This window comes from Cydia amplana, chromosome 3 (genome assembly GCF_948474715.1).
Source record: "Cydia amplana chromosome 3, ilCydAmpl1.1, whole genome shotgun sequence".
Taxonomy (NCBI): Eukaryota; Metazoa; Arthropoda; class Insecta; order Lepidoptera; family Tortricidae; genus Cydia; species Cydia amplana.
Window position 1 is genome coordinate 5,036,496 of NC_086071.1, and position 24,490 is coordinate 5,060,985.

General features: G+C 39.6%; 1 protein-coding gene across 1 annotated transcript in view; it reads right to left on the reverse strand.

Moving 5' to 3' along the window:
* Nucleotides 1-24,490, reverse strand: part of LOC134662406 (phospholipid-transporting ATPase IA) — an 89,426-nt gene that overhangs the window by 20,986 nt on the left and 43,950 nt on the right. Inside the window, exons 2-11 of the mRNA XM_063518621.1 lie at nucleotides 16,378-16,507; nucleotides 11,121-11,304; nucleotides 10,531-10,691; nucleotides 9,446-9,643; nucleotides 8,722-8,846; nucleotides 3,593-3,745; nucleotides 2,214-2,323; nucleotides 1,713-1,886; nucleotides 1,314-1,494; nucleotides 401-574 (exon numbers count right to left, since the gene is read on the reverse strand). Of these exons, the coding sequence (XP_063374691.1) occupies nucleotides 401-574; nucleotides 1,314-1,494; nucleotides 1,713-1,886; nucleotides 2,214-2,323; nucleotides 3,593-3,745; nucleotides 8,722-8,846; nucleotides 9,446-9,643; nucleotides 10,531-10,691; nucleotides 11,121-11,304; nucleotides 16,378-16,507 (1,590 nt within the window). The remainder of the gene's footprint in view (nucleotides 1-400; nucleotides 575-1,313; nucleotides 1,495-1,712; nucleotides 1,887-2,213; nucleotides 2,324-3,592; nucleotides 3,746-8,721; nucleotides 8,847-9,445; nucleotides 9,644-10,530; nucleotides 10,692-11,120; nucleotides 11,305-16,377; nucleotides 16,508-24,490) is intronic.

The following is a 24,490-nucleotide window of genomic DNA, read 5'->3' on the forward strand; positions in this document are numbered from 1 at the left end:
CTGTGGGCGTGCGCACGATGAGCGACATGCGCTTCCTCGAGGACGTGAACTCGATGACGTTGAGCACCTGGAACGTGAGTGACCCGCATGTGTGAGTTACCTGTGGGCGTGCGCACGATGAGCGACATGCGCTTCCTCGAGGACGTGAACTCGATGACGTTGAGCACCTGGAACGTGAGTGACCCGCATGTGTGAGTTACCTGTGGGCGTGCGCACGATGAGCGACATGCGCTTCCTCGAGGACGTGAAGTCGATGACGTTGAGCACCTGGAACGTGAGTGACCCGCATGTGTGAGTTACCTGTGGGCGTGCGCACGATGAGCGACATGCGCTTCCTCGAGGACGTGAAGTCGATGACGTTGAGCACCTGGAACGTGAGTGACCCGCATGTGTGAGTTACCTGTGGGCGTGCGCACGATGAGCGACATGCGCTTCCTCGAGGACGTGAAGTCGATGACGTTGAGCACCTGGAACGTGAGTGACTCGCCGTTCGCGTCGATGGTGACCGTCTTCGGTGTCCGCGTTGTGAACACGTAGCCGTACATCGCCGCGCCTAGCACGAGCGCACGTTCATCTGTCAACAACACAATTATTGAAATACAATACATTTATTAATAGGATCTATATCTGAATCCCTAAAGTCTTTTCTCCTATCTTTGCATTCCCTAATATTGTTTGTCATAATGATCAGTTGTCCTAACACTAAAAACCCTAACTTTGGTTTGCCTAATTTTTGATTGCTTATCCTAATGTTATTAAGCATATTTTCTTTTTTGCGAGGGTCGCAGTTCTAACCCTAACCTAACCCACTTTTGTGGCAGCAAGTTCTAAAACCTAACCATTTTTCAGAACCTTACATTATGGAAAATAATCGTTATGACAATTGATCGTTAGGGCATGTACCCATTAGGACAAACCAGTTAGGGCAAGTGACTTTAGGACAAACGTTGTTAGGGGTTCAGAATGACACCCTATTAATATTACGGTACAATTTAATTTAAAATAAATCGACTTATTCCCATAGTAAGCTCATTATCACCTGGTGAGGCGGCGTGATAGTTGACCTTGCCGCCATCTTGCTCGGGTATGACGGTGTGGCAGATGGCCAGCATGGTGAGGAACTCCCGTATGACGGGACTTGTGAGGTGGTTCCAGACATCATGCATGGTACATTACCTGGTGAGGCGGCGTGGTAGTTGACCTTGCCGCCATCTTGCTCGGGTATGACGGTATGGCAGATGGCCAGCATGGTGAGGAACTCCCGTATGACGGGACTTGTGGGGTGGTTCCAGACATCATGCATGGTACATTACCTGGTGAGGCGGCGTGGTAGTTGACCTTGCCGCCATCTTGCTCGGGTATGACGGTGTGGCAGATGGCCAGCATGGTGAGGAACTCCCGTATGACGGGACTCGTGGGGTGGTTCCGTAACAGGTTCTGGTACAGCTGCGTCTGCTCTAGCGGTTCGTCGGGGCCTGGACGGTTGTACATTATCTGTGGACAAATAAAGCACATCAATTTTGCAGTACTTGATTTGGAAGTTCGTTAAGTTAGTAAGACTAATAAGTATTTGGTTCTCTAGTAGTCATCACTCGCCGTATAGCAGCGAGGCGGAAACAGAGGGGTTTAGTGGGTAAACCTGGGGTCTCATTAGCCCACAACAGGGAGTCCCACATAACCATCCCGGTCCGTCCCCGCGCCGGGTCACTCACCTCGGCGATGGAGCACTTGTGGAACTCCATGATGTTGGCGGTGAGGGTGCCGGTCTTGTCGCTGAAGATGTACTTCACCATGCCGAGTTCCTCGTTCAGGTTGGAGGTGCGCGCCTGCGCCGGGGTGTCAGTGGGCGCGTGGTACATCTCGCTGTCCAACGCTATGAACTTCGCCTGGACAATACGTACATCTTTTTAGATTGTAATTTTTTTAGGTGACAGAGATTTGAAAAAAATTTTGAGAACCACCTTTTTAATGTCAATAGATTACATTTCTATCCAAAATCAAAGATTCTTAGAGACCATGCAATCTAGGACACTAGAAATTAAAGCTACAAATATAGCAAACAAATATGATGCATTTTTATGCCAAAGGTTGATTAACAAATATTTACAATTATTTTAAGAAATCTAAAAGCTTCTACTTTAAATCATGAATGTACAGGTTCCAGTTAATGACTTTATTGAAATTAATTGACTTATTAGTAAAATGATACTCACTTGGAAAAACCTAACTATTTCAGCAGTGACTTGTAACGATATAGGTATAAGATTGTTGTACAATATTAAAAATGTCAAAAAGTTAAAACCGAAGTTTAGGTAAACCGCGTCTGAAACAAAAAAAAAACTTGTATAACTTTAATTGTGTACTTATTAAATATACGTACATTTAAACAAATGTGATTCAAATGTTATCAAACGTATATTTCGAAGTAAGTATAAAAGTTAATTGTAGATTGCCCTTTACCAGATTCCTATAGGCTTTAATCTACAATTTTTTATAGTCTTGCTCTTGCTAACTTATAATTTCCTGACCGATTATACATAATCATACATCTATTATACATAACGTGCCATCTTAATCCTTATTGGAATGCATAAAGGTTTATATTGCACTGTAACCGTGCGCGTCTGTGCACGTCTTTGGCGGGCAAAGGGTTATGACGGGATGAGATGAAGTTTTCTAGGTATTATTATTACTGGTAAGTGGTCGCTTTTTTTTTGTTGTCCCCTACACTTTTTTTTCAAATTTGGGATTTTTTATGTTATTTCTACTCAGAATCACGAGCGCTTTCTATTCTAATAGGAGAAAAAAAGTGTCCTAAGATTTTTATTTCCATTACGTCACCATTTTACATAGACTTTGTATGGCGGTCGCGGAATGGAAAGATCGAAAAATGTATGGAAATTGTGGGACACTTTTTTTCTCCTATTAGGATAGAAAGAGCTCGTGATTCTGAGTAGAAATAACATAAAAAATCCCAAATTTGAAAAAAAAGTGTAGAGGACAACAAAAAAAAAAACGCCCAAGTAGCCCGCGTACCCGATATTTCTGTTAAAGAGCATGATCGAAGCACAAAAATTGTCTTCTACTTTTAACCCTTTTTCACTCAGTGTCCGCTTTCTTCGTCGTTGGGCTGTTTGTATCCAGTTTTTAGGGTTCCGTACCCAAAGGGTAAAAACGGGACCCTATTACTAAGACTCCGCTGTCCGTCCGTCCGTCCGTCCGTCCGTCCGTCTGTCACCAGGCTGTATCTCACGAACCGTGATAGCTAGACAGTTGTAATCTTCACAGATGATGTATTTCTGTTGCCGCTATAACAACAAATACTAAAAACAGAATAAAATAAAGATTTAAGTGGGGTTCCCATACAACAAACGTGATTTTTGACCGAAGTTAAGCAACGTCGGGCGGGGTCAGTACTTGGATGGGTGACCTTTTTTTTGCTTGTTTTGCTCTATTTTTTGTTAATGGTGCGGAAGCCTCCGTGCGCGAGTCCGACTCGCACTTGGCCGGTTTTTTGTAACCACTACAGCGAGTGATCAGTCCAACTCGGGAACTACCGAAAAGAAGAAAAAAAATAGAAACATGGACTTACCCTTAAGCGATATGTACCAATCCGTGTTACCGCGGCGGTGGAGCCAGAGCTCGTTGAACGCCGCGCTCACCACAGACAGCACCAGCAGCAGAATGAACAGCATCAGGATCTGCGTGTTCGTCTGTTTGTCTATCGATGATCGCTTCAAGGGTGCTGTTGAAAACATCGTGCATAAGGGACAGGGACAATGTCACAAACGTGTCCCACACATTTCTTTGGGCATGCTTTTGAATAAGTTTTTCTAAATTTTGATGATATTTTTGGTCGTTTGATCTTTGACTACAAACTTAAAAAATGTTGTCAAAATATAAAGGCACTTCATCAAAAATGTGGCAAAGAAATTAGGCGTTCGTAACGCTCGTGATATTGACTCATGACTGTATCATCATCATCTTCCTCGCGTTATCCCGGCATTTTGCCACGGCTCATGGGAGCCTGGGGTCCGCTTGGCAACTAATCCCAGTAATTGGCGTGGGCACTAGTTTTTACGAAAGCGACTGCCATCTGACCTTCCAACCCAGAGGGTAAACTAGGCCCGTATTGGGATTAGTCCGGTTTCCTCACGATGTTTTCCTTCACCGAAAAGCGACTGGTAAATATCAAATGATATTTCGTACATAAGTTCCGAAAAACTCATTGGTACGAGCCGGGGTTCGAACCCGCGACCTCCGGATTGCAAGTCGCACGCTCTTACTGCTGGGCCACCAGCGCTTTTTTTCATACTCATGACTGTATGTTTTAATGTATAATAGTTACTCGTAAATGTATGTCAAAGCATGATGGTATAAATCAAAGAAGTATAGCCATTAGCCGAACATAATTATGTCTTCATACATTATATACTAGAAGACAGTTCCGAACATGGAGTATAGCCTCCTGACGACCCGCGTTCCACACATAGGTAATACATAAGCTCCAATTTATCAAATATCAAATATCAAATATCAACATTTATTCAGCAAATAGGCCACAAGGGCACTTTTACACGTCAATATGGAATTTACATACAGCAAAAAAAAAACACATCAATAATTATAAAATACAACTAAGCCGTAAATATCAAATCAAACTAACATAGAGATGTATAAAGCCTCTAAATGTCGAATTACAGAAAACGCAATAACAATAGTATTGAAAAAAAAAAAAACACAAAGATACAAAAACTATAATCTAAAATTATTTAGAGATGTAAATGTCTCTAAGTGTCATCATAACTAAAAGATTAAAATATATAGTAGTTAATCAAATTATCCTTAGAGATGTATAGGGTCTCCAAGAGTCAAAATCCTGTATACCTAATTAAAACATTCATTAAATTAAAGAAAATGATAGTAAAAATAAAATAGCATACGAGAACCGAATGAGGTGTGTCCATGTAATTATACTCAAAAATAAAGTTACTAAATATAATAGCTCGTGTTAGCTTAAATAGACCAGTCTCCACAAACAGCACCCGTTCACGAGTATGACGCGTATCTCAGCCATCGCCTCTCTCAACCTTCATTCGGGAAAGTGGCGACCCGATCAACAACGCCACCGTAAGCAAAGACTTTTAAGCGAGCATGACATATTCAAGCTGCCGGGCCATATTAATATTTAAATTGTAATAACGTATAGCTGTGAGACACAACATTTTGTTCTTGTATGTTACATGAAAAACGGTATATCTTCACATAATTACTAAGCAAAATGCCCTATATTGACTAAGAGATGTATAGGTCTCTCAAGTGTCAGAATCATTAAAAATATAAATATGTACAAACAAATTAAAAATAAAATTAAAACTTAGAGATGTATAAGGTCTCCAAGTGTCAAAAACTAAAATTAAATTAAGCAATATAAACAATATACCTAATTAATAGAGAACATGATGGTCTCATGTGTCAATTCTACTGGAGACTAGCATGATTAATTCACAATGAAAAGAAAAAAAAAGAAAAGAAAAACAATACATATTAACTCTTATTATACTATCGAAATCAAGCTGCCGGCTTAAAGGCATCTCTATCATCTATAAAATCATTTACAGTGTAGTACGCCTTACTCAACAAGGAGCGCTTAATGTGTGACTTAAATTTGTTAAGTGGTAAATTCGCTATATCAGTGGGAACTTTGTTATAAAAACGTGTACAGTTCCCGACGAAAGACGTACTAACCTTACGGAGGCGGTGGGCGGGCACAGAAAGTTTATGTTTGTTTCTAGTGTTATAGTTATGGATATCACTGTTAAGCTTAAATTCGTGGACGTTTTTCCGAACATACATAATATTCTCAAGTATGTATTGAGATGCAAGGGTAAGAATGTTCACTTCTTTGAATTTCTCTCTCAGGGATGCTCGAGCGCCCAGTCCATAGATAGAACGTACAGCTCGTTTTTGCAGCACAAATATTGTCTGAATGTCTGCCGCTTTTCCCCACAACAGGATTCCATACGACATAACACTGTGGAAGTAGCTAAAGTATACCAGCCTGGCCGTCTCTACGTTTGTCAGCTGTCTGATTCGCCTCACTGCATAGGCAGCAGAACTAAGTTTGCCGGCTAGAGTGGCTATATGTGCATGCCACTGCAGTTTTGCGTCTAAAGTGACTCCAAGGAAAACCGTTCGATCTTCGAATTCCAGCGTATTACCTTTTATTTTAATATTGCTGTTGTTTACCTGCTTGACGTTCGGCAGCGTAAATTTGATGCACTAGGTTTTCTTGGCATTCAAAAGTAAGTTATTTGCCGTAAACCAGTCTACTATGGTGGAAAGTGCATCGTTAATGTTATCGAAGCTGTTTTCCTTCCTGTCTACTTTAAATATAAGAGACGTGTCATCTGCAAATAACACTATATCATGTCTATCTTGCACTAGTTTTGGTAGATCATTAATGTATACCAAAAACAGAAAGGGACCAAGAATGGAACCTTGAGGCACTCCAAGAGCTACTGGAGACCCCGCCGATTGAGCTCCATTGATAACTACTCGCTGAGTTCTATCCGAAAGGTACGAAGAAACAAGATCAAGGGCAGTAGCTTTTATCCCATAGCGGCATAATTTTCTTCTTAAATTCTCGTGATCAACGCAATCAAATGCCTTTGATAGATCACAGAAAATTCCAACAGCATCTTGAGCTTTTTCCCAAGCGTCAAAGATGTGTTTTAGAAGTACCGCACCGGCGTCAGTAGTTGACCGACCTCGGGTAAAACCAAATTGATTATTGTCAAGCAATTTATTTCTGTTAAAATGAGACAAAAGTTGATTAAGAATAAGTTTCTCGAAAACTTTGCTTAACGCCGGTAGTATAGAAATTGGTCTAAAGTTGGTGGGGTCTGTTCTCGTTCCAGATTTAAACAGTGGGATAATTTTGCTGTGTTTCATAATATCTGGAAAAATTCCAGTATCAATGCATCTGTTGAAAATCCCGGCTAAATATGGTGCGATCGATTCTACAATAGAATGTAATACTTTTACTGATAATCCCCAGAGATCTTCCGTTTTCTTTAAGTTTAATGATCTGAAAGTTTTAAGAACTATATTCGGAGTGACATAAGAAAATGTGAACATTTCTGTACATTCCGCTACGGTTGTCTTCAGAATTTCTTCAGCGACCTCTGGCGATGAATTAAGTGACTTTGTTGTTTCTACCGGTATATTCGAGAAAAACTGCTCGAAATGATCTGCCACTTCACGGTCGGAACTTACTAAAGTGTCAGCGATTCGTAGGTTGTAATGCGGATCCTTCATTTTACGTTTTCCAGTTTCGTTGTTGATTACTTGCCATACAGTTTTAACTTTATCGCTGGAATTTAGAATCTTTTTGGACAAATAATCAGCTTTAGCGGCGACACACATCATCTTAAAAGATTTTGAAAAATTCTTTACGTACTCTAGAAATTCCGGCCTTTTATCTGTTGTTCTCAAATCATATAAATCATAGAGTTGGCGTCTCTTCTCGTGAATATCCGGCGTAGCCCAGTCGCTAAATTTAGTCTTGATCTTGCCCTGCAACTTCTTTGGAATGAAACAGGCATCAAATTCCTTTTTAATACAGTTAAACAACTCTGAGCTCAAACAGTCAGGGTTATCCTGGGTACATGAAAGATAACATAATCTTCTCTTGATATTTCGATTGAATAACTCCAAACGCCTTTCGGAAATCGGTCTGCACATAGTGTCTTGTGGAATTTCCTCAATTTTCCCGCTGAACGAGGCTTTTACTCCACAGTGGTCAGAACTTAGGGTATTTATAACAGATTTACAAATCGCATCCTGGTTACTGAAGATGTTATCTATACATGTAGCACTGGTTGCCGTGATTCTAGTAGGTTCACAAAATAAATTGACTAAATTGAAGGACTTAAAAGTATTTAGTAACCTTCCACATAATGGCGATTTTTCTAGCAAATTAATGTTAAAATCACCACATACAATTATAATTTTCTGACTTCTAAAAACAGCACTAAGCACTTCATCTATGACCGATTCGAATAAGTTATAGTCTGCCGATGGGGGTCTGTACACGCATATGATTATAAATTGTTCCAACTCAACGCAGGAAAGTTCTATATGGCGTTCCACAGACATGTCAACAATGTCTCTACGCTCCTTACTTTTTAAATTATGTTTAACCATTATCAATGACTATCATTATCATTATCATTATTTATGACTCTGTCAATTTGACAGAGTTAAAATTAAGCAGGTAAAATTTTGAAACCCAGTCGTCCGGACGATAACATAAAACATTCTGGCAGCAGTTCGTCGCAGCTACGCCCTAGCTCTCGAAGAGTAATGGCTGTCGTTCAGGATGTTGCAATTTGGCAGTTCTAGCCTAACCTACTTTTCTGGAAGCCATTCGGATTGGAGGGTCTGTACCATAGACTAGGAATCCTCTAGACGGAGTTTAGAGCAATTATTTCATGAAACCGATGCTGTCAAAAATACGGGGGTGCGGGGGGACGAGGTGAGCGAATCCCGTGCCGTGATTGGTCCGTTCAAAGACACGGACCAATCACGGCACGGGATTGACTCGAAGATGGAGTCAAACTACCGTATAAGTGGCAGAGGGGGTAGCGTTACTATGCTCAGTCCAGAGGATGTCTTGTCTGTGGTCTGTACTAATGCCTGTTGAATCATGGCACTGACCTTTGGTGGAGTTCTTCATCAGCTTGGTCTCGTGGCCCGTGTACACCACGACGCCGCACAGCCACGCCGTGTTCCGCTGCATAGAGCCGCGCAGCATCATCTGCTCCAGCCCCAGTGCTATCACCCTGGAAACATCAACATAGGTTACTCATGGACTCGATGTTTAGTTAAAATCGCCCTAATACATGAGCCGAGGGGGTAATGCAGGTGCTGGGCATCCCTGCGTTTCCTTAATTCCGTCCCAGGCGGTGTTAAGTCTGGAGAGGTCATTGTCTCTCCGATTTGCACCATAAATCGTCTGCAATAGACGCAAAGGCCAAGGAAGGAGGAATACATGAACATCACAGGATCAATCTTTATTACAATCAGACCAGACGTTGCAATGGGGCAACGTCAGTTCAGCTTAAATAATGATCGCTCCTAGTTTTGTTTGCCGTTGGTACCGTAACATATTAACGTCTGTAACCTGTTGCTCATTTTTGAAGAACCCCGCTATAGTTTCTCCCCCCTCCCCTGTAGTTTCTTGAGATAGTCTCCGCGGGTGGAAATCCCCCTGAAACCGAATATTTACGAGTAGGTTCCAGAGTGTAACCAGGATGAACGCTTTGCAGACGATAGCAAGCGGCAAATTTGATTTAAAAATAATGCAAATACGTAACTGAAAATTGTTGTTAGGATCCTGAACAAAGACTAAATTCATGGTTTTTCAAGTCGCATCACTCACTTGGAATTGGCCTCCTTAAGCAGACCGTTGAACTCGTAGAGATGCCTGTTGGGTGGCTCGCACTGTATGGTGGCCGCGAAAGTGGCCAACGCGTCGGCGTCTTCGAGCCGGACCGTCTCTGGCGACGCCTGTCGGATCTTCAGGTTGGTCTCGCCGTCCAGGTTCGATGTCTCGATGAAAGCGATTCCTTGAGGTTCGCTGCGGAGCGAACACAATAAATCGTATCGCGTATTCATAACTGGCGCGTTATATTAGACCCGCGACAGCAATCGTGAATCAATGTTTAAATAGTCTCATTGTAGATGTCGCTAGTCGGTTGTGGTTCGCTGCGGAACAAATCCAATATAATAGCAGTGTTTTAACGGTATTGTATGTCTCTAGGCGTGTATTTAGAGGAAGGATATGACGGAACTGTGCGCGCAGGCGGATACCACGTCTCGCTAGCTTTATTGGGAGGTCGGCGGGTAGGTATCCTAAAGTTGAAGAGTTCGAGTCTCGAGAAAGTGAGTTTCTCCCTGTTTTCTTTTATTTCGAGAATTTCATACCTAATATTAAACATTTGCGATGAATCCATAATTATAAATAAATAAAATAAAAATCGTTTATTTCAGATCATTGATCCGTAGCGTTATTAGTAGGTATAAACTTAAAAAACTATGTTAATTACTAAAAATAATAGAACGAAATAAAAATATAATATAAAAATAAAAACTTATGACTAAAAACTAAAAGCTACGTATTTGGCAGATGTGTGGCCATTGCGAGAGGAGGAGCGCAGGTTGCCATGCTCTATTTAGTTCTCCCAATTGCCACCTCCACCCATAACTTTGTAACCGGGCAGTCGAGGCGCCCGGCCAACACCCTGAGAAGACTGTTGCTGCTGCCGCGCACCCGTCTCAGCATGGAGGCGATTCTTTTCCGCCTAATGGCGAAAAAGTCATCTACTCACGCCTCAGCCGATTAAAACCAATTATAGTCGATTAAAACCAGCAGTAGGTACAAAGCTTGTCCGAGACCTTGACGCTGTTTCGAACGGCCAGCTCGGACCAGCATCCAGCTGCCCTGGCGGTTATAGCAGTCCTCACCTGGTGGACAACAGCACCAGGTCAGCGGGGTAGAACTGGTTGTTGAGCACTTTGACGATATCTCCGACGAGCAGCTCGGACCAGCGTAGCGACATCCAGCGACCTTGCCGGAGCACGTCGCAGCGCCGGTTGTTCGTTTCGTCATCGGCACGGTGTCGTTTCTAGAAAATACCACACGTTAGAAAAAGATTCCGCGAAAACTCGATCTGAGCGCCACAAGCCCATGTTATTAACCGACTTCCAAATCTAAAAGGAGGAGGTTATCAATTCGGTTGTATGTTTTTTTTTATTTTTTTTATTATAATTATATTAGAACGGGTTACGGGTAACACTCACAAAGTCCTCGATGATCTCTTTCAGGGCGGATACAAAGAGGAGTGAGGATTGTCCAGTGGCCCGTGGAGGACACTGGATCACAGGATCTGGCGGCCTAGCCAAGGTGGCAATCGCTTGCGCTTCGCCATCGAATCGCTTCGTGTCTCTCTACCACTCTTCCATATTAGTGTGACAGTGACAGCAGCGTTTCGATCGCTACGGAGCGTTAGCGATTGTCATGTTGTCTACGGGGCTTGATCAGACACAACACTCACAAAGTCCTCGAGGATCTCCTTGACGGCGGACACAAAGAGAATGAAGAAGAGCGGTGTCAAGGTCGTCCACCGGCCCGTGGGAGACACGTCGGGGATCTGCTGCAGCAGCGCTATCAGCAGGAAGAAGCAATTGGAGTAGCGCCGGAACTGCTCGAAAAGGAACAGCGGCAAGAACGACGCCACGCTGGAAAAGAAATAGGGTATTTAACTACTAGTCAAATCAGTTTCTTTTTTCAAACTGTCAAAACGATTTTGCTTCTATGCAATTTATATAGAGACCACCACTTATGAAACGCTATTAGCATGTGACGTCACAATCAAATTACCTACTCTTTATAGTTTTATGCGAGTTTTAAAATAGAAATTGTGTCTAAAAATAACTGCTGCTTTATTTCATGCATGTTGTAAAATAATTTATTTTAAATACAGTCAAATACTAGGGTATTTGTTATGTTATAGGTAACATTGTAAGTGGAATTTTAGACGTGATAATATACACTACAAGATCTTAAGAAACTCCACACTTGGCACAATCTTAAGCCAGTATTCGAAACCTATAATTTAACTTGAAAACTGTGTATATAATTTTAATGTAATTAAATGTATTTAATGTAATTTTTTATGTATTTATATTGGAAGCTATCATAGGGCACATTGGTCATCTTCTAGGCAAATGATATTTCTGTTTGTCGCAAATGTGTCCAGCGAAATTAGGCCTTCATAACGCCCATGATATTGACCCAAAACTTCTTAAAATTGGAATCCGATAGCCTGGTCCATTGACCCATTTTCATGTCTCATAGCCGCGACACCCGATATGGCGCCGCGCCAGATGCCTGTCCCTCGCGTAAACATTGTAAACAACTTATTCCAGGGACGACATACCAGTAGGCAATGTCTGTTGTTAAACGTAAACGTTATATTTTACAGCGGGCTCATTCTACTTCTTGATACTTGGTCTTCCACAAATCGTTGGATTCAAGAGTTCTTCGCATTCTGAGATATTTTAGTATATCCTTGTGCAAAGCATGAGTAAGTATTATTGATGCCACTTAGGAATAAAAAGTGCCCCATTTTTGTAATCCAATATTGCTAGTTTACAGGCACTTGGATGGATGTAAGCCAATGGAAAGTCGAAATAAGGGCCATATTCTTTTCTAGTAATTCTACTATGAAGTTATGGGCACTCATTATTCTCAGTAAGAATAAGTAATAACTAAACATTACCTGAACCATTAAATGAATAGGGATTCATTGTTAAACACTTTGATTTTATAGTAACTGTAAGTAAACATCTGCCAGCCTATTATGTATAGCTTTATCCATCTTTATCCACGTGATAAAATAACTGTCACTGTTTAACACCGTGGGAAAGAAAGTGACGGACACCGTTTTATCACGCTGTCACGTAGACAAGAACGACCATCATATCCGTACTGGTATTTAATATGTTACAAAATATGCATTTCAATCCAAAGTTTGGACCTATGTACACCAAAAATAGAATGGTTCAACTGTGGGAGTTTGTAGCACGTTCTCACTTAGAAGATTGAAAGCTCCGGCTGGGTAAATATCTGTCGAAGTTTTCTCAATGTGTATCAACCGTATGTTTGTGTTGTTAATTAAAAAGTTAGGGAAGGCCACCTAAAACCATTTTCGCGTAGCATGGTATGTATCTCAATCTGTTATCTGCCGTCGCTGAAATCCACCTGTATATGGCTAATTACATGACCGCATACATCAAACAACTATCAAATGCCCCATGAAATGCGTAAGTCAACAATTGACCATGTTTGACTGGTTCGTTACTGTCGTTAGGTCGTTACTTAAAGGTTATGGGGGGCAGCGGCCTGTCGCAAGGACGGCGAGGGTTACCTGGCGTCAGAATTATTCCAAACTGAACTAAGGTTTTATGACCGAGCGAGCAAAGCGCAAGCAAAGTGTTCGCGTTTGAGCTTGGACAAAAATGCTTTCCAGCTGTAATGTTCTCTTTTACAGGTCGTATTTTCTTAAGTTGAGTGAAATTTTGTGAGCCGGTTTGATAATCATATAAAACTTTTTTGTAGAACCAGTTCTTGATTTTTGTTTAAATAGATACATGTACAACTTACATTTATCTATCCAGTTTTAAGCTATGCAAAGACTCGAGAGGTATACAGGTCACAAAAATACATAACAATTACTAATAAATACACAATAATGTGCACCTTTGTATATATAATGATGGTGAAGTATAGTCTAACACAAAAATGTAAGAATTGTACTCGTAGTAAAAGATCAGGGCTATTGTAACCTCTACCCTTGGGTACTACGAGTAATATGGGTCGATTTTTATTTTGTTGCCTTTTTTATCTCAGATCTGACATAAAAAAACGTTGTTTATCAGTTGTTTTTATTATATTAGGTAATGGTGTGCGAAAAAGAGTTATCGAGATCGATTTCATTTTAAATATATAAATAGGTTTTAATATTATTTTGATTTCAGGCGAGTCATATTATCAGGCATCGCACGTGCACTAATAAGTGCGACCGATATGCCTTATGAGACGACCCCTGACTACATTTTGTCAGGATCAATCAGCGTAAGCGGGTCGTATTAACATAGGATGAAAACCATATTGAATTATTAAAACTGAATCATTATATTGTATTGTCGTGTGAACTTTCACGTTAATATCAGGTAAACTTCGGATCGGTTTTCAGGTATCTCTACTGCCAATATGCTAATGCATCGCTTTTTGTTGACAGTTTCAATGCCTTCAGAAACGACGCGATGAGACGCTCGCTACATATTTACATATTTACATGCGGCTTTTGCTCCCGACCTCGTCGAAGCAGTTGTTGTGCCACACAACGTTATATTCCACTTAGTGGATGATGTTCGATGTAGAAAGCTTTGAATAGTTCTGCATGCCAAATAGGGTTTCATTATTCTCGGACTATTTCCGACATTTCCGATCTCGGAAATCCGGAAATTTTTTCTTGCGCTCTGACATAATGTTGGACAACGAAATTTGCCAAGATATGTATGCTAAGTACAATTTTCCCAAGAACATGTTGAGCGTGAGTACTTAGAAACTGAGTATTGCGTTCGCTTATTGCAATTGAGTGTCAAACTTGAAGTTTACTATGACAAAGTTCTATTGTATTTGTAGCAACACTCTTAACTGACAAACTGACAATCGATGGACTCTATATCTTTGCAATAAGGTTTACGAATTGTCAGTAATCTGTGTGGGCGATGATACGCTAACGGTTACTACGTTACACATACGTAATAAAATAATGTAGAATTACTAATCGACTAGAATTATGAAAATAAAAGAAACAGCAATATCTTTGAAATAATACACCGATTTGAGAATAAACACTCTAGACTAATTGTGAATTATAACAATCCTTTTGAGGTTTTCAGTGGCTGGAGTGTAACACGTTGTATAGGTACCTAGTGTTAGCATCAAAAATTTTACTCAACCTAGCTTTCGGTTTAATGTTATTTATTACTACATATTACTAATGATTCATGAAGTCTGTGCTTCTCAAATCCCCGGAAATTACCGCACCGGAAACGAAACCCCAATGCTAAGAAACAAAGCAGCCGATATAAACATCCAAACAGCTAGAAATCTAAACATACAAACTTTCACATTTAAACATTGCATTTTACTAATTGTTATGTATTTGTAACTGTTTTGTACAATATAGGCGTTTTAGTACTACCTGCTGCTAGAAGCTGCTAGAAATGAGCACTCTGACAAGACTTGCTCAAATTTTTACAGTACTTAGTCCAATCAAATAAAATGCCCACTCTACGGGCTCAGATGCGAGATCGCGAATATCTTCATCTTACTGCGAATTTCATAATGTAAAATGGACCAAGGTTGCTGATATTGTATCTAAAAGTCAGAGGGACGCAAATGAATTTACCGTTCACGCGATTTTAATGCTAATTGCCATGCCAAGTAAAAGAAAAAATCGCATGGATTTGATTCACCTTGATAGTCTGCTACGTGAATTTCTGGATGTTTCCATTGTACGCTTTTGACAAATGACATTATCCACTTGGCAGGGCAGATTAGATGGTGTGCTACGGCGACGGTATTGTGTTCCGTTACAGTGGATGCGTCGTGAGTCGGACAAGTTAAATTATAACTAGGTATTTATAACATTGAGTAGGTACATACTTAGTAAACTGAAATAAATAGATTATACCTACCTATGCATACTCCCTAAATACAAATTTGCCGCGATAGCTGAAGACGCGCCGCCGGTGCGAATTCGGCCTCCACCACTGTAGGGCTTTATCAGTTTTTATTTAAGTAGTATACCTATGACATCTATTTCAAAGTACAAATTTATATAGATATAGCAGTGAGATTATTTAAAAACGAAAATATTTTTATTTGTTCCCAAAACTTGTATAGTGTAGGTAGTTTTAATAGCCTAGATTGGAGCAAGGACTTTCGGCCCATTAACATTTTATGGGCACGTTGATGTTATCAGCACTTTTGAAATAACAGAATTTAGAACTCTTTGTTGTGTTTATCAACCAACGAAAGTCAACTCCTGTTATTAATGGAAGTGTGCTAGTGTATAATAAATAAGTCTCCATGAAATAGGCTACATGACTAATTTTCATTTATGGTATCAATCGATCGGGTTTGTTTTTAGGATCAAATGTCTATATAGGACCCATTGCATTAAAGTAACACAAAAGTCAGAAATTGTAGTCAAAGGCCGACAGTCGCACTTCACTAAACTAAATGATTAGGGAACGTGACGTCAAGGTCTCTGGGAGCCCATCTTGTAGTATGGTCAAAACAAGAAAATTGCGTTTTTGTCGGTGAAATATTGCGTTTATGTATATAGTTGCAATATAATATTTTTTTGGACGAAATGTAAGGAATCGAATGGTACCCTTACTTTTATCGTTTTTGGAAGTTAATAAAAACCTAAATTTTGAAACTTTCAGGTCCTGTATTTTAGTAATTTTTCAATATTTTATTTTAATATCCACATTATTGTGATATAAATTGCTCGTTTGCTATCTATTTTAATAGATTTTGTTATAAAATTCAACATGTGTCTTCATCCCTATTACCGATGACTCATACTCCTTGAGTTTACCTATAGAACCTACTGTCATATAATTTGTTGGATATATGAGCTTCTGCGGCTGCGGGCGGTTGACGAATGACGAAGACCACGCGGATTTGTAGCTCATCCGGCGCCGTCCGGTAGTCGGATACGTCCGTACCTGTATTTGGCGGTGGACACTTTGTTGGAGAGAAACTTCTGCGGCTGCGGTCGGTTGACGAAGATGACGCGGTTCTGTACGTCGCCTTGCGCGCCGTCCGTCAGCCCGGATGTCGTCGCTTCGTCTTCATCTGTAAACAAACAAATACAATGTTCAAATATACTGTTAGGTAATTTATAGAGCAATATGGGGTGTTTCCCTTTCCGGTTCCATGATGTGATTGTTGATTGTTCTATAAGAGCAAAACAAAATAAAACCGGCCAAGTGCGAGTCTGACTCGCGCACGGAGGGTTCCGCACCATCAACAAAAAATAGAGCAAAACAAGCAAAAAACGGTCACCCATCCAAGTACTGACCCCGCCCGACGTTGCTCAACTTCGGTCAAAAATCACGTTTGTTGTATGGGAGCCCCACTTAAATCTTTATTTTATTCTGTTTTTAGTATTTGTTGTTATAGCGGTAACAGAAATACATCATCTGTGAAAATTTCAACTGTCTAGCTATCACGGTTCGTGAGATACAGCCTGGTGACAGACGGACGGACAGCGGAGTCTTAGTAATAGGGTCCCGTTTTTACCCTTTGGGTACGGAACCCTAAAAACGAACCTACCTACGGGAAAACCGTTTTACCTCAATCCGAATGGGTTTTAATTAGGTTTCAGCATCGCATGCGACAGAAACAGACTATAGTGTTTTATTTGAAACATGAACACTGCATTAAGGTCTTTTATTCCTTTTGTGTAAAAGATTTTGAATACCTATACCTTCGCCGGTTCAATCTCAGGCCAGCTGGATGATATAATAGTACGTGTTTTTTAGGGTTCCGTACCCAAAGGGTAAAAACGGGACCCTATTACTAAGACTCCGCTGTCCGTCCGTCCATCCGTCCGTCCGTCCGTTCGTCCGTCTGTCACCAGGCTGTATCTCACGACCCGTGATAGCTAGACAGTTGAAATTTTCACAGATGATGTATTTTTATTGCCGCTATACGAGGGTTGTTTGAGAAGTAACTTGGTTTCATATCAAAAAATAATAATATTGCAAATGTATTTATTTTATTTCTCTACGTAATCCCTCCGAAGTTCTACGCACTTGTCCCAACGAGTCTGCAACTTCTCTATGCCTTCACGGAAGTGCGTTTCTTCAAGGGCCTCGAAATACGCATTGACCTCCCATATAACCTCCTCATCGGACTTAAAATTTCGCCCTAAGAGAAATGTTTTCAGTTTCGGGAAGAGGTGATAGTCCGACGAAGCCAAATCTGGTGAATAAGTAGGGTGTGGAAGAAGTTCCAATCGTAACTCCGACAATTTTTGTGCAGCGACACGACTTGAATGCACCGGAGCGTTTGGACTTGCAAAAGTGATGCGTAGTATGCTCCAGTTATAGTTTTTCCCTTGGCCAGGTAGGCAATTAAAAGTGTCCCTTTGCGTCCCAAAACACAGACGCCATCACCTTTCCAGCAGACGGAATGCATATGGCTTTCTTTGGAGTTGGCTCACCATGACCAGCCCATTGTTTCGACTGATGTTTCATCTCCGGGATGTAGTGATGGATCCAGGTTCCATCCATAGTAACAAAACGGCGAATAAAATCTGTTGGATTTTTTTTAAACACCTGCAAATCTTCATCAGATGTTCACATCACATGCGAATACGCATTTGTTCTGGAGTCAGTAATCGCGGCACTTACCTTACACAAAGCTTTTTCTTGTGCAAATCGTCGTGTAAAATAAAATGCACAAGCAGAAGAGATGTTTGTGGCTTCAGCTAATTCGCGTATTTTCAATCTTCGGTCGGCTAAAACTAAATCATGGATTTTATCGATGATTTCGGGTAAAAGTGCTGTTTTCGGGACTCCAGGGCGAGGTGCATCTTTAATGCATGTCCTGCCTCGCTTAAACTCATTTACGCAAAGTCAAATCGTTCCCTAGGAAGGACACGAACTACCCAACGTAGGTAAAATCCTTTTATGGATTTGTTTCACAGTTTTGCCTTCCAAAAAAAGAACTGAAAAACTCCTCGAATTCCAATTTTCTCCATTTTCCCGCGTAACTCAGACCAGTTTTGTTTGAACTACTGTCAAATGTCAAATTCCTGCCAAAAATGACATGAGGCCACATATTAAATATGTTTAATTACTAAACTAAATCAATACATACAGTGTTGACGCCAACGCCATCTAACAACAAATACTAAAAACAGAATAAAATAAAGATTTAAGTGGGGCTCCCATACAACAAACGTGATTTTTGACCGAAGTTAAGCAACGTCGGGCGGGGTCAGTACTTGGATGGGTGACCGTTTTTTTGCGTGTTTTGCTCTATTTTTTGTTGATGGTGCGGAACCCTCCGTGCGCGAGTCCGACTCGCACTTGGCCGGTTTTTTTTTTACATTTTGCGAGGTAAACATATAAGTCATACTAAGAAACTTTTACTATGGGGCAAACCCCAAATTGCCGGAAGAAAATTTTGGCTCTCCTCTCGATCGTCGATATCATCGATATCAGCAGAATTGTCTGATCTGCCAAAATGTATGGAGCAATATTTTTTTCGCTTTTCGATTGTCGTTTGTACGATTGTCATCTTGACTAGGCTAGCTGATACCTACTACTATTCATCGTAATCAAGTACATGAACATCGCGGCAGTGGCTTTGATTGGTGTTTCTATTATTCAGCCATGTAAGACCAATCAAGGCATTATACGGACTATGCTAAATAACTTTACGTATAAGGCACAATTGGGTTATGCCTTCGCTTTGCAATATAATATGGTAATTGTTAACCATTTAGAGACAGTCTTGCTATTTTCCAGAAAGACAGTGCTTTTTAGGTTTCCGTAGCCAAATGGCAAAAAACGGAACCCTTACGGATTCGTCATGTCTGTCTGTCTGTCTGTCCGTCTGTCTGTCCGTCCGTATGTCACAGCCACTTTATTCCGAAACTATAAGAACTATACTGTTGAAACTTGGTAAGTAGATGTATTCTGTGAACCGCATTAAGATTTTTACACAAAAATAGAAAAAAAACAATAAATTTTTGGGGTTCCCCATACTTAGAACTGAAACTCAAAAAAAATTTTTTTCATCAAACCCATACGTGTGGGATATCTATGGATAGGTCTTCAAAAATGATATTGAGGTTTCTAATATCATTTTTTTCTAAACTGAATAGTTTGCGCGAGAGACACTTCCAAAGTGGTAAAATGTGTCCCCCCCCCCTGTAACTTCTAAAACAAGAGAATGATAAAACTAAAAAAAATATATGAGGTACATTACCATGCAAACTTCCACCGAAAATTGGTTTGAACGATATCTAGTAAGTAGTTTTTTTTAATACGTCATAAGTCCCCTAAATACGGAACCCTTCATGGGCGAGTCCGACTCGCACTTGGCCGCTTTTTTCTTTTGGTCGAAGTGGAGGGATCACTTTATATTACTTTAGTGTTTCTGTTACATTTGTCCTAGTACTTAGTGTTGTCACGCAAACATAACGAGGTAATTTTTGTAACTGTGATCAAACATTAATAAGAGTAGGTAGAGAATGTCTTAAGATTTTTTTTCTACTCCAGCACTTAAATGTGTCAATTAAATGACTGACAGTGATATCTAAAGCAATGTCATTTGAATGCTTTGTCTATAGGCTCATAAGATGACTGCTAGCAGTCATCTTATGAGTATAATACAACTGCTTTATTTTTTTTAAAGATACAAGTTCCGATCATCTTGATTGAAAGAGGTATGTTTTCATTTACAATAATAACTCTTTTTTTTTTTAAATAATAACTCAATTTTTTTTAAATAATAACTCTTTTTTTTTAATAATAACTCTTTTTTTTTAATAATAACTCTTTTTTTTTAATAATAACTCTTTCTTTTTAATAATAACTCTTTTTTTTTAATAATAACTTTTTTTTTTTTTTTTTTTTTTTTTTTTTTTTTTTTTTTTTTTTTTTTTTGCTGCAGCTGTCATAGAAAAAGTAATGTATGCAACAGCTCATAATTGGTTCTTAAAATTCTCGGGTCTTTTTTTACAAAACTCGACTACGTCTCGTTTTGTAACTTCGACCCTTGAATTTTAAGAACCCTTATTATATCACTGTTGCATAAACTACTATTTTATCACTCTTTGTTTTTATAAATCTATTGTCGTAAGCAGTATACATATTAGTTTGGCCGATTTCCAACCGTCTACTAGACGTTCAACATTTTTACAGAGAAACGATAATGACTCAGAAGCATAATATAAACCTTATGTGTCTATAATAGGATCGCTTACGGCATATTATGGTGGTTGCATTGTATATTTACAAAGAACAGAAGTAAAATAAACAGGTCTGGTTGTTAAATATAATTAGCATCTTTATTTTGGACAACGCGACAAGTAATCATTCAGAGGACGCGTGATGAATAACTAAAGTAGGGATGGGCGATTTCGGCTTGATTGATCGTTTTTTTGTGGCAAAAATACATTAGTTAATTAATCACTAATCAGACTTGAAAAAATCGATAATCAATCAACCAAAAATACGAAAACAGTAGTAAAAATACCCTAAATAAGTAGGAAAATAAAATAAAACATTATAACAATTTTAAAGATATTCTTCTACTATTCGTAAATGGAATTTGTAAAAGAATGCAGAATATTGTAACATTATTAATTGTCAATTAAATTCAAGTTGTTTAATATGGTGTGAACGTACATGTCACAAACATACCAAATTAGAAACACACAGCACACACCTAAAACGAATTTACCTAGTATTTAAAGTAATTTCATTTTAATCATACAACGTCGACCAATCAATAACAATCGTCGATGAAATGACGTCAGTGAAAAGGTCGAACACGTAATAAAACTATAAGGTAATGACTAGTACAAACACCTACACATCAAATATAAATAAACATCAATAATTTAAGATTATGGTGACCGGAGCGGCATTCGAACTTCACATTAATGTAATCTGATATTTGATCCCATTTCGACATCTCTTAACCTGCACGTTCATGCAATCTACACACATGTAGAGTCTGTGCGGACTGCGGAAAGAGAAGAGTTGTGAAATGTAGGGGATCCCATACATTCTACGACTCTTCTCTTTCCGCACAGACCCTATATTGTATTAACTAGGTATGCACATGGAGATCTCATCATCGTCAAAGGCCATAAATCACTTAGCATCGTTGTTTCCTTTCCTATTGAAAGAGCTTTTTCATATAATTATTATTTTGTCTACATTTTTTTTATTTAGCCTATTAGTGTGTCCCATTGCTGTGCAAAGGCCTCCCTTCTTTCCCGCCACTTGGCTCTGTCCAATGCACACTCCCGCCACTCCACACATAATGCATCAAGGTTGTCCCGCCATCTCCGTTTGGGTCTGCCTCTGCCCCGAGAATAAAATAAGAAAATACATTTCGGCAAAAATTCAAACGTCGATCTGCATTTACTGCAAGGATGCACCAGCATCCGTGTTGCAGTTGCCATCCGTATGTCACCTTCATAAGCGTTTTTGGCGCTGCGCTGTGGGCTCGACCATTCACGAGGACTTTAGGTGTTCCTGGAGTCCATATGGTCGAGAGATATATGGATATTGGATAGCCTTCGTGGTACCGGCAGATCGATTCGGTTCAGGCCAGTTTTCATAAATAGGCAGTGGCAAATTTCCAGCGCAACCATATAGTGTCGTGTCATGACAATTTAGTGTTATGGTTATTGCCACCGGCTTGCACTATCTCTCTGATCTGATAGTACATATAGTATAATGTTTACGTCCTACGCATCACATGGACAATTTATTAACAGCAACACTTCTGATTGTCGGTGGAATGTACGTTTTTAAAATAAGCTTTACGAATTGTCAGTTAACACATTCACTGCCAGCGACCCGCTAGGCGGGTTATCAGTTTGTACTTTCGTAGGCGCTTTTCGCTACATACGGTTTTTCCTATGTTGTTGGCTACACTCGTAGCGCGTACCAAATGTGTTAACAGTGTGGACGATGGTGATAATAATGGTTCTGGTTGTGAAAAATTTATAATGTTACAATTGTAAAATCTTTAAGGCGCAGCGTTATTAAAGAAAAAACGTTTATGTTTATTTAAATGTTTATGTTTATGTTGGCGAATTAATTGACAGGTTGTTCACTAAAATCGACTCAATAATTTTCAGGCTACGAATGAATCATTGAATGAATAAGTAATTTTGAATAATTTTACGGTTTAGACTCACTTGTTTTAAGTCACTCGCGCGACATGTTTCGGAGAGCCTAGGTCTCCTTTCTCAAGCACTACCAGTGCGAGCAAAATACCCCGTAATAAACCGTAAAATTATTAAATAAAAAAAAACCGTAAAATTACTTATTCAATGTTAGTATGTCTCACAACAGTTTAAACTCGAAGTGATTTTGAATAATAAATGAAATAATGTCATATTCTAAAGAAAAAGTGACCAAACCCTGCAGTGGCCCAGTACGTCCTCTATACCACCCAGACACTAATAATTTGATTGATTGATAATTTTATTTGTTCTCTCGTTGTAATTTTGACACGCGACACAAACATATTCACATATACTATCTAACCTTTTCAGCTTTACCGTAATCAAAGAGGTATAAAAGTTTTTTTAGCCATATTGATCTGACGAGAGATGGTGACTCACAGGAGAGTCAGAGCACATACAATGTGGTTTTACGAGCTCACGTCAATAAGTCAATATGATCTACATATATGTATACTTGCCTACGTACTAGTAGATACCTATACCTAGTCTAATATTATTAGTGCTACAAGGCCGTTTAAATTATAAAATTTAAGATTTAAAGGAATCCGCTGGCAAAAGCTGGTAGTTTTGTATGTTAAACGTTTGTCCATTCCAAGTTTGTCATTTTATCAAGTGGTTATAATTATAATGTGAGCAAACCTTCGATGGTATGGCGGCGGTTAAGGTGATTTCGTGTTTTTTTTCTATCGACCTAAATTTAACCTTTTAAAATGTTGGTTAGTCTCTGCCCTTGCAAATATAGTCTAGTTTCCGTGTGAATTTTTTCATGGCATTCAGCATCAATTAGAACATGTAAAAATTCATTATAAAAACTACAATTTTGCGTTAGCCCCTTATTAAGCTATCTGTGCCTAGAGTCTAAACCTGCGATTCGTTGAATTCAAGGCCGCTGCATAATGACTAGATAGGGATCTTAGGTACGCGGTGTATGCAGCTTGCAAATACCGGCCTTGGCCAAACATGGTAATCTTTACTTCTGCTAAGACCGAGCCTTAATTTGCTTAAACCCTCTTTCACATAGAGTACTTATCAACCACTTTTCTGTAACATGTTTGAACGTCGTTTATGACCTAGTACGACACTTATCACTACATAGTATAAAACAACGTCGCTTCCCGCTGTATGTCTGTCTGTATGTATGCTTAGATCTTTAAAACTACGCAACGGATTTTGATGCGGTTTTTTAATAGATAGAGTGATTCAAGAGGAAGGTTTATGTATAATTTGTTAACCCGTGCGAAGCCGGGGCGGGTCGCTAGTTCGGATAATTTGACAGACATTGGTTAACTGACCAAGTGCGCCAGTGTATTATGGTGTCATAAACCTTTACAGGGTGCAATTTTAAAATATGTAGTTGATTAAAAAAATAAGTATGGGGTGGTTGTATGTACGTGGTTAACGGCTCCACCATAGCTATCCAAACACATTTAACACATTTTATAAGTATTATAAGTCATACACAATTATTTCGGTTGTGAATTACTGTCAAACCCCCGACTAATAAATTCATCATCACCATCATCATATCAGCCCTTTATCACCCACTGCTGAGCATTGGCCTCTCTTCTAGTACGCCACTTGTCCCGGTCCTGAGCTAATAAATTAGTATCCTCAAATATCGGTAACAAGCAAACAAACTTCAATTTTTCTGTGTTTACCTACTCTCTAATTTCGGCGAGCATTGTTTAACGTCAAATAGTGGAAAAGTAAAGCCGTTGATTGTAATCAACTAGGTCGTCTAGAATAGAAACCTAGGTCGCGACCGCTAAAGGCGCCGGTCAAGGTTCAACACTAACCTTTGGTGGACCTTATGTGTTCGCAATAAGGTTTAC